The sequence below is a fragment of the Pelophylax lessonae genome (genome assembly GCF_965119305.1).
Source record: "Pelophylax lessonae genome assembly, chromosome: 4".
Taxonomy (NCBI): Eukaryota; Metazoa; Chordata; class Amphibia; order Anura; family Ranidae; genus Pelophylax; species Pelophylax lessonae.
Window position 1 is genome coordinate 245,641,789 of NC_138771.1, and position 17,444 is coordinate 245,659,232.

Genomic DNA, 17,444 nt, shown 5'->3' on the forward strand with positions numbered 1-17,444 from the left:
AACAGCGCGCTGAAAATCATCATTGCAGGGAAAAACCTGCGGCGTCCTGCGTTTTCTCTGCGTCCCATAAACCGCCAATGCAGCGGGGGGACACACCTCATCCTGCAAACGCAGCGTTTGCTTTATGGAAGCAATCAACTCATCCATGATTGCAAGCTCTTCAGGCGAGCCAGGAGGAGAATTATCAACCCCCTCAACTTCAGCCTCCACCTCAGACCCTATTAGATCAAGAGAGGAGCGGGACCCCGATAAGGAGGCCCCTGCCATAACAGCCCCATCACCTTCACCCTCAGAATCAGAGGAAAGAGCAACTCTGGGCCTTTTAGTAGATTGAGCAGCCACCAGCATCTGCACCTGAGCAGCAAGGCCAGCCACAATAGAGGCCAAATCCCCCCCTGGGGGGGAGACAGCGGTCCCCTGGCTTTCCACCAAGGCTGTAGGAAATTTTCCCTCCTGAGAATCCATTGCCCCTGTAATGCCAGACAACAAAGGGTTAACTGCCCCTTCTAAGCAAGCGCGGCAAGCGCAGCCCACCGCACCACACTCAGCACAATAAGACCCCCACAGGGAATATGCAAACTGAACACAGGCAATGGATAACAAGAACAGAAGGGTAAAACCTGAGGAGACCCTCGCCGCTGCTGCTGCCTCGATCGGTGTTCCTGGAAAGAGGAAGTGATGCTGCCAGGGCGCTCTATGTAAGCCTATGGAGGCTACAAGAAAATGGCCGCCATGCATGTAAAACATGCGGCCGGAGCGGTAGTAGGCAAAATGGCGCCGTTTGGCGCCGAAACCGCCGCTCCACAGTGCAGTAAAAAAAACACACATTACATTCCAGTATTAGAATACATGTCAGATCGCCGCAGCGATCGCTGTACAGTGCCCAAACATGCCAAAAAACATGCCCCACAGCACACAGCTTCACACACTGATCAGCCTGACACAGTGTCACACATCTCCCCCCCCCCCCTTGCAGCCCACAGCATGCAGCCGAGAGATAGGGAGACAAGCAGTGTGATTAAAGGCAGGTTACACAGTCCCAGACTGACACCCCCCCAGACAGACAGGTCCCCACATACATACACTTACCTCACATGGCGTGGGGAACCCGCACAGGCGAACAAACCGCTGCACATGAGGCAGGGAGAGTCGCATTCAAGACGCACAAAATGGGGGTTAAGAAACCGCACAGCGTCCAGTGAGGTAGCCACCTCACCAATCATCCCTGCACCGAACAGGGATGGGTCGTTCACTGTGCCAGGAGCGTTACCTGGCTGAACGCTCGATGGCAGACTGGGAAGCCACTGACCCACGACCTGCGATCAGGGGGATCAGCCCGAGACCCAGTCTGCATGATCCTCTTCATCCGAAGAACTAACTAATGCTGACAAAAATAACAGCTAGGTAAAAGGTAGAGAGAAAACTCAAACAAAATTTTAAAAAGAAGAAAGAGTCTGGGGCAGAAAGCCCCAGCACAGAAAAAGCCAGCCACTCCTGACAAGCTAGACATTAAAATTGAGATATGGTTGCAGGAAGTAGGAGGGTATTGACTGAGGGGACCACCCCTTGAGGGTGGGATATGTTAAAAGCTTTATTGTTAACATATTCTGTTGCCTAGCTACTCCTTCGGAGCAAAGTCTAATACCCCATATGTGACGAATATGAAGAGGCGGCGACTGTCGGAGGACATAAGAGAAAACAATACACCCTCAAAGAGTCCTCTCAAACAGTGGCCTGCGAAACCTTGCGGCCAAAAGCAGCATCTGCAGATGCCAACACATCTACTTTGTAGAATTTAGTGAAAGTGTTCATAGACGACCAGGTGGCTGCTTTGCAAACCTGCATCACTGATACCTGATGGCGGAAGGCCCAAAAGCACCAGCCGCCCACATAGAATGTCCCTTAAAAAAGGGAAAGGAGGAACCTGACCCTTGATTGAATAGGCCTGCACTATTACTCGGTTGCCGCCAGGTACACCCCGATCTCCCGAAACATCCAGAGAATGCAAGGCAAGCTCCTTAGTATAATTAGGCCACAGGGATAATTAGGCAACACAATGTCTTCAGTCAGATGGAAACCAGAGACAACCTTAGGAAGTAACGACTGAGAAGGGCGAAGCACCACTATCTCTGAACCACAAGACAAGGTTGCCAGCTCAGACACCCTGTCTGTGGGAAGCAATTGCCACCAAGAAGGCTACCTTCTGGGACAATGTGAGCAGAGGAATCTCGTGAATATTTTCAAAAGGCGGTTTCTGAAGAACGGACAGTACCAAATTGAGATCCTGCGGAGGCAATGGAGACCGCACAGGCGGAGCCAAGTGGCAAACCCCCTGAACAAAGATGCTAACCAAGGAATGCGTTAGCCAAAGGGTGTTGAAAGAAAACCGCCAAGGCCGAAACCTGGCCCTTGATGGTAACCCAGGTCAAGGAGCAGTTTCACACCTCTTTGGAGGAACGCCAAAAATGCGAGCCACCAAAAAAGAACGGGGAAAAACCCCTAGAGACTTACACCAGCAATGTATGCTTTCCAAACGCGATAGCAAGTCTTCCTAGGAGGTAGATTTACTAGCCTTTAACAGCCGCTATCCTTCAGCACCTGGCTTTCAACAGCCAAGGGACATCAGGTAGGCCAATCTGGGGCCACAAGTATGACCGGAATTCCTTCTGCCTCGATTCTCCGTAGAAGTCGCAGCAGAAGTTTGAGAGGGGGAAAGGTGTATATCAGACAGTACTGGCCCCAAGGAGCCAACAGTGGGTCTGTGGCGTCGGCTAGAGGATCTTAAGATCATTCCACGAATCTCTGTACCTTTCTGTTGAGACGAGAGGCCAACAGGTCCACCTCGAAGTTCCCCACCGGAGACACAGCTGGTAAAACACCTTAAAGATGGAGACCACTCCCCATGGTCCAAGGCCTCTCAACTGAGGTAATCCGCCTGCCAATTTTCCACCCCTGGAATATGCACGGCAGAGAGAGCTGGAATGAAACGTTCCACCCACCTTAGAATGCTGAGTACTTCTCGAGCCGCAAGGACACTTTGTGCCCCCTTGGTGATTGGCCTATGGCACGGCGGTCGTGGCATTGTCCAATTGAATCCGTACCGGACACCCCTGAAGAGGAACCGTCCAATAACCAGACAAAGTTTGATATCCCAAAGTTCCAGTAGGTTTATTGGTAGTCTGAACTCCTCCAGAGTCCAGACCCCCTGAGCACAATCTGTGCCCAAAACGCCTTCTCCACCCGGACAGGCTGGGATCCGTGGTGACCACTGTCCAGTACAGGGGAAGAAAAGATTTTCCCTGTCGAAGAGCCGTAGAGTGAAACCACCAGATGGGGGACCCCACCATACCACTACTCAGCAGGATCAGATTGTCTAGAGACTGGATTCTTGTCCCACTTGGCAAGAATCTCTCTGCAAAGGTCTTGTGTGGAACTGTGCAAACCGGACCATCTAAAGGGTAGACACCATCAGGCCCAGCACCCACATGCAAGTCCTAAAAGACAACCGACTGCTGGACAACAGAAGTCGAATAGCATCCTGCAGGTTCTGGAGCTTGTCCAGTGGAAGAAAACACCCTGGCTGGATAGAACCAGAGCAGACTTCTGGAAGTTTAAAGTCCAACCGAACTTCTGCAGAGTCCGCACAGTGATGTCCAGGTTGTCCTGCAGAGCAGTCGGAGACTCAACTCGCAGAAGATGATCATCCAGGTATCCTAGCACTGCAATCCCCCACTGTCGAAACAATGCTAGCACCGGGGCCAACACTTTTGTGAACACCCGGAGCGCTGAAGCGAGACCAAAGGGTAACGCCTTGAATTGAGCATGCTCCTCATTCACAGCAAGCGGAGGAAATGCTAATGACCGACAAATGATGGAATATGAAGGTAAGCGTCCTTGATGTAGGGATGCCACTACTGTACGAATGGACCCCATTCAGGGCTTCTATACTAGCACGAGTAGTTCAAAGCCTTGGGAGGTTCAGGATTAGACATACCTTGCCTTTCTTCCTTGGCACTGTAAATAGATTTGACCAGAAGCCCTGAAAACATTCCGATTATGGAATCAGAGCAATCACCCCTAGTAGAAAAAAACGGTCTGGGGACAGACGCAGATAGGAAGGAAAGCTCCTCACTGGAGTATAATACTGAAACCCAATCTTGCAGCCGGACCGGATCAGCTCGTGGACCCACCTGTCTTGAATTTAGGAAAGTCCATGGGTCCGGAAAGAAGGAAAGACATCCCCCCACCTCAGACACGGGTGAGGGCGACCCTTCAGGCAGAAGGGTCCTTATCTGCAGGCCTGGAAGAACCCGCTCTCCAACGAGACTCCTAGCCCCTAGCAGCCTGTGGAAGAAGAGTACTCTTGCCCCCTGTAAAACCCTTAATGATAGCATCCAGGAAGATCCAAACAGAGTCCAGACCCCCTGAGCACAATCTGTGCCCAAAACGCCTTCTCCACCTGGACAGGCTGGGATCCGTGGTGACCACTGTCCAGTACAGGGGAAGAAAAGATTTTCCCTGTCGAAGAGCCGTAGAGTGAAACCACCAGATGGGGGACCCCACCATACCACTACTCAGCAGGATCAGATTGTCTAGAGACTGGATTCTTGTCCCACTTGGCAAGAATCTCTCTGCAAAGGTCTTGTGTGGAACTGTGCAAACCGGACCATCTAAAGGGTAGACACCATCAGGCCCAGCACCCACATGCAAGTCCTAAAAGACAACCGACTGCTGGACAACAGAAGTCGAATAGCATCCTGCAGGTTCTGGAGCTTGTCCAGTGGAAGAAAACACCCTGGCTGGATAGAACCAGAGCAGACTTCTGGAAGTTTAAAGTCCAACCGAACTTCTGCAGAGTCCGCACAGTGATGTCCAGGTTGTCCTGCAGAGCAGTCGGAGACTCAACTCGCAGAAGATGATCATCCAGGTATCCTAGCACTGCAATCCCCCACTGTCGAAACAATGCTAGCACCGGGGCCAACACTTTTGTGAACACCCGGAGCGCTGAAGCGAGACCAAAGGGTAACGCCTTGAATTGAGCATGCTCCTCATTCACAGCAAGCGGAGGAAATGCTAATGACCGACAAATGATGGAATATGAAGGTAAGCGTCCTTGATGTAGGGATGCCACTACTGTACGAATGGACCCCATTCAGGGCTTCTATACTAGCACGAGTAGTTCAAAGCCTTGGGAGGTTCAGGATTAGACATACCTTGCCTTTCTTCCTTGGCACTGTAAATAGATTTGACCAGAAGCCCTGAAAACATTCCGATTATGGAATCAGAGCAATCACCCCTAGTAGAAAAAAACGGTCTGGGGACAGACGCAGATAGGAAGGAAAGCTCCTCACTGGAGTATAATACTGAAACCCAATCTTGCAGCCGGACCGGATCAGCTCGTGGACCCACCTGTCTTGAATTTAGGAAAGTCCATGGGTCCGGAAAGAAGGAAAGACATCCCCCCACCTCAGACACGGGTGAGGGCGACCCTTCAGGCAGAAGGGTCCTTATCTGCAGGCCTGGAAGAACCCGCTCTCCAACGAGACTCCTAGCCCCTAGCAGCCTGTGGAAGAAGAGTACTCTTGCCCCCTGTAAAACCCTTAATGATAGCATCCAGGAAGATCCAAACAGGCGATAACCCAAAAAAAAAAAAGGGAGAACAGATAAGGCCGCCTTGGAAGACTGGTCCGCAGACCAGCATTCAGCCATATCAGGCGCCGAAAGACCACTGCTGTCTCGGACAGCCTAAAAACCAAGGGAGCCGCATCCAGAGGCGCCACAGACAAAAGTGCAACCCCTAAACCAACTGGTCCACCAGCTCGCAAGGGCAGGGGGAAGCTGTTCCCCTTCCAGATCCTGGCGCAAAAGCTTTGCCCACTCCATTAACATCTAGGACACCAATGCTATGGTGAACACGGGCCTAAGGACCAAACAAGCCACAGGAAAAATGTGGCGGACTAAAGTCTCTGCATCCCCGTCAAAGGGGTCTTTAAAACCTGGAGACTCGTCCACTGGATTTAAAGTGGAGTTATTTGGCTGAAACTCTGAGAATCCACCACAAGCGGGGCTTGTCCACTATTTACATTTTTTTTTTTTAAACGGGGAATCTTCAAAGTGATACCGTCTAGCAAAAAATTCTTAGGCGCCGACATAATGCAGCTGCATCCTCCAATTTTAAAGTTGCCTGCACCGATCCAATCCGTGCATCCACCAGCGCCGTTGCATGCGTGGCTGCAGTCGAAGAGGAAACCTCCTCATTACCAGAGCACACCAAGTATGTGGAAGCAGATCCAGTAGGGTCGCAACATACTAAACTTACCCTAAAACATAATCCGGCCTAAATTTTGGTGGAGGCCCAGCCGCACACATCCCTTCAAAGGGGAGGCTGGCAGCCACAGGACACTCCCTGGGGGCTCCCCCCCCCCGTGGGCTGCCCCCCACCCGGAGGCGCCCACTCGAGGCCCAGCAGGCCGCATCCAAAATTCTTGAGGGCGCCCCAACGCCTGGGCGCGAAGCCCGCCAGACCCGACCGCCCAGCAACGGGGGAGAGGGCGGATGCCCAAACAGAGGGTGGTGGCTCCAGCCACCCTCACTGGGGCCTCTCTAAATAAGAGTCCAGCCGGTGGGCCACAAAGTAGCGGCCTAAATTTTCGGCCGGGTCCAGCAGCGTGCAGCACGGACCTGCGGATGTGAAGCCATCTGCTCCCCCAGCCCAGAACAGCCGGTAGCTCTTAAGACCACCCCTGCCCAGGTCACTAACCCCCTAGGGTGACGAAAGACCCTGTTGTAACCCCCCCCAACCGATGTGCGCCCGGAGAAACCGGTCAGCAGCAGCCCCAAAAGGAAATCCCTCTTCAGAGCACATGGCAAAAGCCAGCTCAGAACCTCCAGGGAGGGGGGGGGGGGGGTAAGACCCACGGTGACCCTAGACGGGCTGGGGGGAGAACCTGAGGGTCCCACCATCCCAGGGAGGGGCCCTCGTCCACCCCAAAACCGGCAAGTGGGAGGGGGCGACGACACTGCTTCCATACCGTGGAACCGGGTGGCCCCCACTCCAGGCAGGACACCGCACTGGATGGGGGTGATGCGGGCCAGAGGCACACCACGACTCAGGCCGTGACCAGGTCGTGTGCGTCCTCGCATGACGCTTAACTCGCCGGCCAGCCCCAGCCAATGGGGCTATGGTGCGGCCGACCTAGCACGGAGCTGAGGTCAGCTCGTGCTCACTGGCCGAACTGGGGAGACCATAAGGATCTAGAATATCCAGTCCAGCAACTGATCGTAGTTCTCACAGAAAATAAAAAGGGAAAAAAAATCTGTTTAAAAAGGAAAAAATGCTAGGACCAGAGATCCCAGCAAGGAGCAAGGTCCTTACTCCTGACTGGCAGAAAAAAACATGAATACCTATAGCAGAAAAAGTATACCCCCTGGGACTGCCCCATAGGCGTGGTAAAGCTTTTTCCTGCCTAGTGTCCTACTCCTGTAGGGGGCAGCATAACTCAATGGTTAAGAAGATTCTGGAGCTGTGTTTGTCAATGAACAAAAGTGAAAACGTTTTTTTCTACTACCCATAACATCCTTTTCAAGGGACACACTAGTCTTATACTGCCAGGTTATACTACTGCCTACAGGAGGATTTGGCACTGGAAAACAAAAGGATGGATCAGAATAACCACTACCAGCATGTCTCAATTTTTCAGCAAAGCAGTATGCAGTGCATGATCACAGACAAAGAGGTGCAAATGGAGTCCCTGTGGACCGGCTAGTCCTTCAACCTCCAGTAGGGTCTAGGTATGGCAGTGCCAAGTCAAGCTATGAAAACCCTGATCCGGACAGCTGCCTGTAGAAACCAGCTCAAGCAGGAATCCTGACAAAAAAAAAAAAAAAAAGGCATCCACCCTCTGAGAACACTTGGGAAACACACACACACACACATATATATATATATATATATATATATATATATATATATATATATATATATATATTAGACAGTATCTCACGAGTACACCTCTCACATTTTTGTAAATATTTTATTATAGCTTTTTATGTGACAAGACTGAAGAAAATGACACTTTGCTAAAATGTAAAGCAGTCAGTGTACAGCTTGTATGACAGTGTCAAAATAACTTACAGCCATTAAGGTCTAAATCACTAAACAAAACTCAGTACACCCCAAGTGAAAATGTCCAAATTGGGCCCAATTAGCCATTTTCCCTCCCCTGTGTCATGTGACTCGATAGTGTTACAAGGTGTCAGGTGTGAATGGGGAGCAGGTGTGTTCAATTTGGTGTTTTCTCACACTCTCATACTGGTCATTGAAAGTTCAACATGGCACCTCATGGCAAAGAATTCAGAGGATCTGAAAAAAGAATTGTTGCTCAACATAAAGATGACCTAGGCTATTAGATTGCCATGACCCTGAAACTGAGCAGCAGCATGGTGGCCAAGACCATACAGTGGTACAACAGGACAGGTTCCACTCAGAACAGGCCTTGCCATGGTTGACCAAAGAAGTTGATTGCATGTGCTCAGCGTTATATCCAGAGGTTGTCTTTGGGAAATGGACGTATTAGTGCTGCCAGCATTGCTGTAAAGGTTAAACGGGTGGGGTCAGCCTGTCAGTGCTCAAACCATAAACCGCACACTGCATCAACTTGCTCCGCATGGCTGTCGTCCCAGAAGGAAGCCTCTTCTGAAGATGATGCACATGACATCTCGCAAACAGCTTAAGACAAGCAGACTAAGGACAAGGATTACTGGGACCATGTCCTGTGGTCCGATGACACAGAGATAAACATATTAGTTTCAGATGGTGTCAAGCGTGTGTGGCAGCAATTAGGTGAGGAGCACAAAGACAAGTGTGTCCTGCCTACACTCAAGCATGGTGGTAGGAGTGTCATGGTCTGGGGCTGCACGAGTGCTGTCGACACTGGGGAGCTACAGTTCATTGAGGGAACCATGAATGCCAACATGTACTGTGACATACTAAAGCAGAGCATGAACCCCTCCCTTCAGAGACTTGGCTGCAGGGCAGTATTCCAACACGATAATGACCCCAAACACACCTCCAAGATGACCACTGCCTTGCTTAAGAAGCTGAGAGTAAAGGTGATTGACTGGCCAAGCATGTCTCCACAACTAAACCCTATTGAGCATCCTCAAAACGGAAGGTGGAGGAGCGCAAGTTCTCCAACATTCAGTCCTCCATGACATCACGGAGCTGGTGGAAGGGGACTCCAGTGGAAACTTGTGAAGCTCTGGCGAACTCCATGCCCAAAAGGGTTAAGGCAGTGCTGGAAAATAATGGTGGCAAAACAAAATATTGACACTTAGGGGTGTACTCACTTTTGTTGCCAGCGGTTTAGACATTAATGGCTGTGAGTTTAGTTATTTTGAGGGGACAGCAAATGTACACTGTTATACCAGCTACTTTAGATTGTAGCAAAGTAATTTCTTCAGTGTTGTCACATGAAAAGACATAATAAAATATTTACAAAAATGTGAGGGGTGTACTCACTTTTGTGAGATTCTAGATCTATATATCTATATCTAGTAACGCCTCCCACCCCCACATACATATGAACACAAATCACATGCATCTGGGGCACCCAGGTACGAAAACAAGGGAAAGGTTTACACAAGCAGAAAAATAAAGAATATAAAATTAGGGAAAATAAAATTGGAGAAAACACAGGACCCGTTACCCAAAGTAACCAATCCGTTCACCACCCAGACTATAGAATTTAATATTTAACAAGTCTAATTGGCAATAACTTTTCCCACCCTCCATCCACCCATTTAAATAGATTGTTATATAAATAAATAAAAGTTACTCTCATCTTATCACTGCTGTAAAAAAACATCTTCATGATCACTGACCTAAAGCATATCTTCCCTTTTGTACAGCACCACTGGCACAGGTTGCAGCTGCAGTTTTCATTTTGTGTTCTTGCCACGACCTGGATCTTTAGAGGTTGAAGTATAGAGAATTGTCTTAGCAATTATGCAATTTAACAAAAAAAATTAATTATACATACACACATTTACATTACATTAGTGTTTGGCTGAAGCCATTATCAACGGTTTACTCTTAAATTCATAATGACAACAAACTACTTAAATGACCCCGATCAAAAGGAGTTTCCATACCCCAGTTTATATTACCGTGTATTGCCCCCTTTAATCAATGACAGATTGAAGTCTTTTGCAGTATTTGTGGATGAGGCTCTTTATTTTCTCAGATGGTAAAGCTGCCCATTCTTCCTGGCAAAAAGTCTCAAGTTCCTGTAAATTTTTGGGCTGTCTTGCATGAACTTCACGTTTGAGATCTCCCCAGAATGGCTCAATTATTTATTGAGGTCAGGAGACAGATGGCCACTCCAGAACCATCACTTTATTCTGCTGTAGCCAATGACAGGTCGACTTGGCCTTGTGTTTAGGATCATTGTCATGTTGGATTGTCCAAGTAAGCCCCATGTGTAGCTCCTGGGCTGATGAAAGCAAATTTTCCTCCAGTATTTTTTGATAACATACTGCATTCATCTTGCCATCAATTCTGACCAAATTTCCTGTGCCTTTGCAGCTCACACATCCCCAAATCATCATCGATCCACCTCCCTGTTTCACAGTAGGAATGGTGTACCTTTCATCATAGGCCTTGTTGACTCCTCTCCAAAAGTAGCCTTTATGGTTGTGGCCAAAAAGCTCAATTTTGGTTTAATCATTCCAAATGACTGACTGTGCCAGAAGGTTGGTCTCTGTGCTGTTTGGCATATTGTAAGGGGGATACTTTGTGGCATTTGCGTAGGAATGGCTCACGACCATGCAGCCCATATTTTTTAAAGTGCCTCCTTATTGTGCATCTTGAAACAGCCACACCACATTTTCAGAGAGTCCTGTATTTCACCGGAAGTGATTTGTGGGTTTTTCTTTGCATCCCTAACAGTTTTCCTGGCATTTGTGGCTGAAACGTTAGTTCGTCTACCTGACCGTGGTTTGGTTTCAACAGAACCCCTCGTTTTCCACCTCTTGATAAGAGTTTAAACACTGCTGACTGGCATCCTCAATTCCTTGGATATATCTTTTTATATCCCTTTATTCAACTACTGTACCTTTTCACACAGATCCTTTGACAATTCTTTTGCTTTATCTAGGACTCAGAATCCAGAAACATCAGTGCAGCATTGGATGAAAAATGCAAGGGTCTGTCAGGAGTCTAGAAACTCATTGACCTTTTATATACACACACTAATTACAAGCAAACAGACCACAGGTGAGGATGGTTATCTTTAACAGCCATCCAAACCCCTTTGTGTCAACTTGTGTGCATGTTATCAGGCCAAAATTACCAGGGAATGTAAACTTTTAATCAAGGTCATTTGGGTAGTTTCTGTAGTCATAATGATTTAAAAAAAGTAAATGCGGTCGATTGATAAGAAATGGCTTCAGCCAAAGACTAACCATGAGTGAAAGAAAAAAAAAAAGTTTGTGCATTTCATATTCTCTGGAAAAATGGCCAAGAAATCAAACTCTACCAGGGTATGAAAACTATATATATATATATATATATATATATATATATATATATATATATATATATATATATATATATATATATATATATATATATATATATACATATATATATATATATATCTCCATATCCAAACTTGAAGAGCTTTATCAAAACTCCAACTCACACAATGTCTGATTATAATACACACACACCTCAAAAAAATTAAAAGGAACACTTTGAAAAAACACATCTGATCTCAGCGGGGGAAAATATCAAGCTGGATATCTACACCAGTGTTTCTCAACCTTTTTTCAGTCAAGGCACCCTGTAAAAATTAGACAGACACTCTCGAGGCACCTGTTAAAAATTATAGGACAGTCTTAAGGCACCCAATTCTAAAATTTAAAAACTATCCTAATAGTTTTGCATAACGTAGAAACATCCACACGAGTACGACACCCAACGTTAGAGGTGATTTATTCATCCAAAGCAAATCTTACCGTTAGTTTACCGGTAACGTCTTTTCTCATGAGCCTTCCAGGACGGCCCAACATGAGAGATGATAGGCTCCTCCTACCGGAAACACAATCAATTAAAAACACAGTTAAAAGGCCCCACCCTTCCCTCTATCCTCAGTTGTAAAAAAGTATCTTCCACAACCAAATTCCTTGAGGGAACCGTGTATCACAGTCAATTCATAGGCACTTACCCTTTTTAACTTGTTTGCACCCTTTGATAGGGCGGGTAGGCCGGCCGTCCTGGAAGGCTCATGAGAAAAGACGTTACCGGTAAACTAACGGTAAGATTTCTCCAATCGCCTTCCAGGACGGCCCAACATGAGAGGATACTAGATTAACCTCAGCCTACCTTAGGGTGGGACAACTGCCTGCAAGACCTTGCGTCCAAAGGTCAGGTCCTGTTGAGACAGTACTTCTATCCTGTAATGTTTCAGGAAGGTGTTCTGGCTGAACCAAGTGGCTGCCATGCGGATCTGTTCCCAGGATGCTCCTGCCTTCTCGGCCCAAGATGTTGCTAGGGCTCTTGTAGAATGAGCTTTAACTTTAACAGGAGCTGGGACACCTGATGCCTCATAAGCGATGGTAATTGCTTGCCTGATCCATCTGGAAATTGAGGGCTTGGAAGCCTGCAATCCTTTCCTAGGTCCAGAATGAAGGACCAGAAGATGGTTTGACCTTCTAAAGTTCTTTGTCCTGTCTAAGTAGATGAGTAGAGCTCTTCTAACATCAATACAGTGGAACTTTTCCTCCTTACTGTTCTTTGGGTTGTCACAGAAGGAAGGTAAATTGATCTCCTGTACTCTGTGAAAAGGAGATGCCACCTTTGGGAGATATAGTGGATCTGGTTTTAGGATTATCCTGTCTGGGCATACAGTCATAAACGGTTCTTTGATAGAGAGGGCCTGGAGATCCCCTACTCTCCGAGCTGAAGTGATAGCCAGCAAAAACGTCAGTTTTAAAGACAACCGTTTGAGGGAAATCTGTTCCAAAGGTTCAAAGGGAGACCTAGATAACGCCTCTAGGACCCTTGTCAGGTCCCAAGGAGGGAACCTGTCTTTAGACAAAGGAGTAACTCTTTGTCTGGCTAACAAAAATCTGCTTATCAGTGGCTCTCTTGCCAGACGAGTGTCCAGGAACACCGAGAGAGCCGCAATTTGTACCCTAAGAGTGTTAATGGCCACACCCTTATCCACCCCGTCCTGTAGAAACTCTAGGATTACAGGGGTAGAGGGGGGAGTCAAAACCTCTTTGCTTACCCCAGGTACAAAACTTTTTCCATACCTTAGTGTAGATTTTCTTGGTAATAGGTTTCCTGCTCAGCAGGAGAGTATCTACAACTCTCTGTGAGCAACCTTTTGAAATTAAGAGTTGGCTTTCAGTAGCCAAGCTGCCAACTGAAAAAATTCCGGGTCTTGGCATAACACTGGACCCTGAGATAACAGGTTTTTTGAGACCGGCAGATGCCATGGGGGAATCATTGCCATGGTCTTCAGAGTGGCAAACCAAGGTCTTCTTGGCCACCAAGGAGCAATTAGTATCAACCGGAGGTCCTCCGAGTGATTCAGTTTCTGAAGAACTCTCGGGATCAACATTAGAGGGGGGAAGGCGTAAGCCAGACTGAAACCCCAAGGTTGAGCCAGGGCATCCAACCCCATCATTCCTCTGGACCTGGTGAGGGAGAAGAATTTTTCCACTTTCTTGTTCTGCGCTGTGGCAAACAGATCTATTTCTGGTGTTCCGAACCTCTGTGTAATCTTTTGAAAAATTCTGGGGTCTAACTCCCATTCTCCTTCCTGAATCAGATGACGACTGAGGAAGTCTGCTTGCAGGTTGTTTTCCCCCCTGATGTGGACTGCTACTAGAGAGACTACTCTTTCCTCGGCCCAGCTTAGGATTGAGGAAGCTAGATCCAAGAGGGGTCTGGATCTGGTTCCTCCTTGCCTGTTCAGGTATACTACCGTTGTAGTATTGTCTGAGAGAATGAGGACCTCCTTGTTGTGGATGTTCTCTTTGAAAGCTTTCAAGGCTTCTCCTACAGCTTTCAACTCCCTGAAATTGGAGGAGGCTTGAGTTGTCGCCAACTCCCAGATCCCCTGTACATGAGCTCCTTCCATGTGTGCACCCCAGCCCTTGGTACTGGCGTCTGTAGTGATCTCTATAGGATCCCATTGTCCCCAGGGCCTGCCCTTCCCTAGGTTGGTCTGTTCTTTCCACCATATCAGGGATTCCCGGGCCTGAGGGGTGAGGACGACTTGTTCGTCCAACGAGTCTGTTTTTCTGTCCCAAGATGACAAATGGAAAAACAGAAGTTCCCTTGCGTGCAATTGTGCCCACACCAAGGCTGGTATGCTGGCTGACATCAAGCCCAATACTCTCAGAACATCTCTTCTGGAGCAGGATGGGGAGTCTTCTAACCCTTGGACTGTGGTGACTATCTTGTGCATCCTTTCTTGGGTTAGGAATAGTTTTTGAGCCTTTGAGTCTACTAGAAACCCTAGAAAGTTCCGGAGCTGGGATGGGACCAAAGCTGATTTTTTCAGATTGATAAGCCATCCTAGGCTCTCCAAAACCTCTATTACACGATGGGTATCCTGGTTTACCTGGGTCTCTGATTTCCCGAAAATCAGTAGATCGTCCAAGTAGGGGATCAGGGCAATCCCCAACATGTGTAGGTGGGCTACCGCCTCTGCAAGAACCTTCGTAAATATTCTTGGACTGGCAGCTAGACCAAAGGGTAGTGCCCTGAACTGCCAATGAGTCGTTTCCCCATTGTTCTCTAAGGCAAACCTCAGGAACTTTTGATGTTCTGGGTGGATGGGAATGTGTAGGTAAGCGTCTCTGAGGTCTAAGGTGGTCATGAAGACATCCTTTAGTAAGTTCTTTCGTACTGAATAAATTGTCTCCATTGAAAATTTTTTGTACGTCAGGAAACTGTTGAGTTTCTTCAGGTTTATTATTAGGCGGAATTTGCCTGATGGTTTTGGAACCACGAACACATGGGAATACACCCCTTGTAGATGCTGATCCTCTGGTACTGGGGTTATTACTAATTGCTCTGCCAGTTCTTGAATCCCCTGAAGTAGAGCTTCTTTGACCTGAGGTTTCTTGGGGACCTGAGTTATGGTAATTGTGGTGGGTGGTATTGAATTGAATTGAAGGCGATAGCCTTCCTGAATGAGGTTGTAAATATATGGGGAGACTGAAATTTTTCCCCACTGAGGGAGAAATTTTTTCAGTCTCCCCCCCACCTTGATGGTGGCGTCACTTGTTGTCTCTAGAGCCCGCTGAGGAGGGAAAGAGCAAATTATTCCTTTGTTTTCCCTTCCTGAAACCCCATCTCTTGTTGGGTTCTCTTTTACGTCTATTTTGACTATGTTCCTGGGGGCCTCGAAAAAATTTCCTGGGAACATCCTTCCTTTTAACTGGAAATTTCTTCCCTTTTTCTGAGGACCTAGCTAGAACCTCATCCAACCCAGAACCAAATAATAATGATCCTTCAAAAGGCAAGGCACAGAGCTTTGACTTTGAGGTGAGGTCACCCTCCCACTCCTTCAACCAGATAGCTCTTCTGGCTGAGTTTAAAAGGGCACCTGTCTTGGCCGAAGCTACAACCGACTCAACAGCTGCATCTGCCAGGTAAGTTACTGCCTTCCCAATCAGGGTCAGTGAGTCCTGTAAATCTTGAGTCTTATTCTGGGATAAGTTTTTATTCAACCTGTCTAACCAACAGCAGGTATTTCTTGCTACACAAGAGGCAGCCAAGGCTGGGGCCATGGTAGAGGCATTGGCCTCCCAGGCTTTCCTCAGGAGAGACTCCGCTTTCCTATTCATGGCATCCTTAATGCTGCCTGAATCAGCAAAGGAGAGGTCCGATTTCTTGGTTACTTGAGCCAAGGGAGCATCTAATTTTGGACTTTTAATCAGCTGTTCGATATCTTCCTCCTTAAAGGGGAATCTGCGTTTCCATGACACTGGTTTCTTAAACTTAGTCTCTGGACGCTGCCATTGCTGAAGAACCAACCCTTTGAGGGATTGGTGGATGGGAAAAACTCTAGAAGGAGTCTTACCTAGACCCTTGTAGAGTCTGTCCTGAGCTGATGTCCCTACTTGTACGTCAGGTATTTCTTCAGAGGCATACACAGCTTGAAGAAGCCCTTGCATGTTATCAAGTCCAAACAGATTCCTGGAAGGTTCTGCTTCCTCTGTTTCATCTGAGTCCCTATCTCCTTCTCCCTCTGAATTGGACTGGGAGATTGAGTGGTTCAAATCCTCTTCTTCCTGTCTACTTCCTTGCAAACCTGAAGGTAGACTCTGAGAAAGGGGCTGGCTAATTTGTCCTGCTTTAACAAAAAAGCTCTCCTGTGAAGAGGTCCCTTCCCCTGCCTGAGAGGCTGGGGGTGCTAGGGAAGTTTTTACAGTCTGGATTGTTGTCAGCATTTCCTCCCGGACTGTTTTTAAAAAGTCTTTCATAAGGGCTGATGATTCTTTTCCTGCCAGTTTGTAAATGCATTTGTAGCAAAATGGTTTTGTATGGGAGGGAGGTAATTTGTCTGCACAGTTACCACACTTTTTAGAGGCAACAGATCCTGGCCCTGAGACAGTAGAAGTTTCCTGAACACCACTCTGGGACTCTGGAAGACAGGATACAACATCGATTAGTATCACTGTTCCCACATATGCAAAGGTATGAGGCCCTATAGAAAAGACACTTAACAGTCCTACTATGGGCAGGGAGAGGGAACATCAAGCATTTTTTAGGGAAAATACATCAGCAGACATTTTCTGTTGAAAGTAAGTTTCTAGATGCACTACAGCACTTACCCGGGTCCGACCTGGGTTTGGCTGCTTTTGCTTGGCCCAGCGCTTCTTCCTTCCCTGGTGGGTGAGTAGAAGGCTTCATCTCCCTGGCAGCTCTCCGAGCTCCTACGGCCTGGGAGCTGCACTACCGCATGTAAAGCGGTTCCGGCGTCTCCTCCACCTTCTCCTTCCGCGTTCGTCGGAACTGACGTCACCGGATGTCCGACTCCTTCCGCGAGGCTTGAGGCGCTCGCGTCTGACGTCACTTCCCGCGGGAATTTTGAATCTGATCTTCTGTGGAGGAGAGCTGCTGGCGCCGGGAAAAAACAGAGAAAGACCAGAGGGATCACCCAGGGTGACCGACGGTTCCCCCGATGGAAGAGGCGACCTGTGAGAGACCCGGGAGGGGTGGCAGGTAGAGCTCTACTCTCAATGGCTTCGCTGAACCTGGCTCACAGGGGGACCATAGGACTATCACAAAGTCTGCAGGTCAGTAAAAAACAACAAACGTTTCGTAGAAAGAAACACAATCTAAACTGAGGATAGAGGGAAGGGTGGGGCCTTTTAACTGTGTTTTAATTGATTGTGTTTCCGGTAGGAGGAGCCTATCA

At 47.9% G+C, this 17,444-nt stretch overlaps 1 protein-coding gene across 1 annotated transcript in view; it reads right to left on the reverse strand.

Annotated features, from left to right (window-relative positions):
* Positions 1-17,444, reverse strand: part of SCAF11 (SR-related CTD associated factor 11) — a 438,302-nt gene that overhangs the window by 302,695 nt on the left and 118,163 nt on the right. Inside the window, exon 5 of the mRNA XM_082256718.1 lies at positions 9,883-9,968. Coding sequence (XP_082112844.1) covers positions 9,883-9,968 — 86 coding nt within the window. The remainder of the gene's footprint in view (positions 1-9,882; positions 9,969-17,444) is intronic.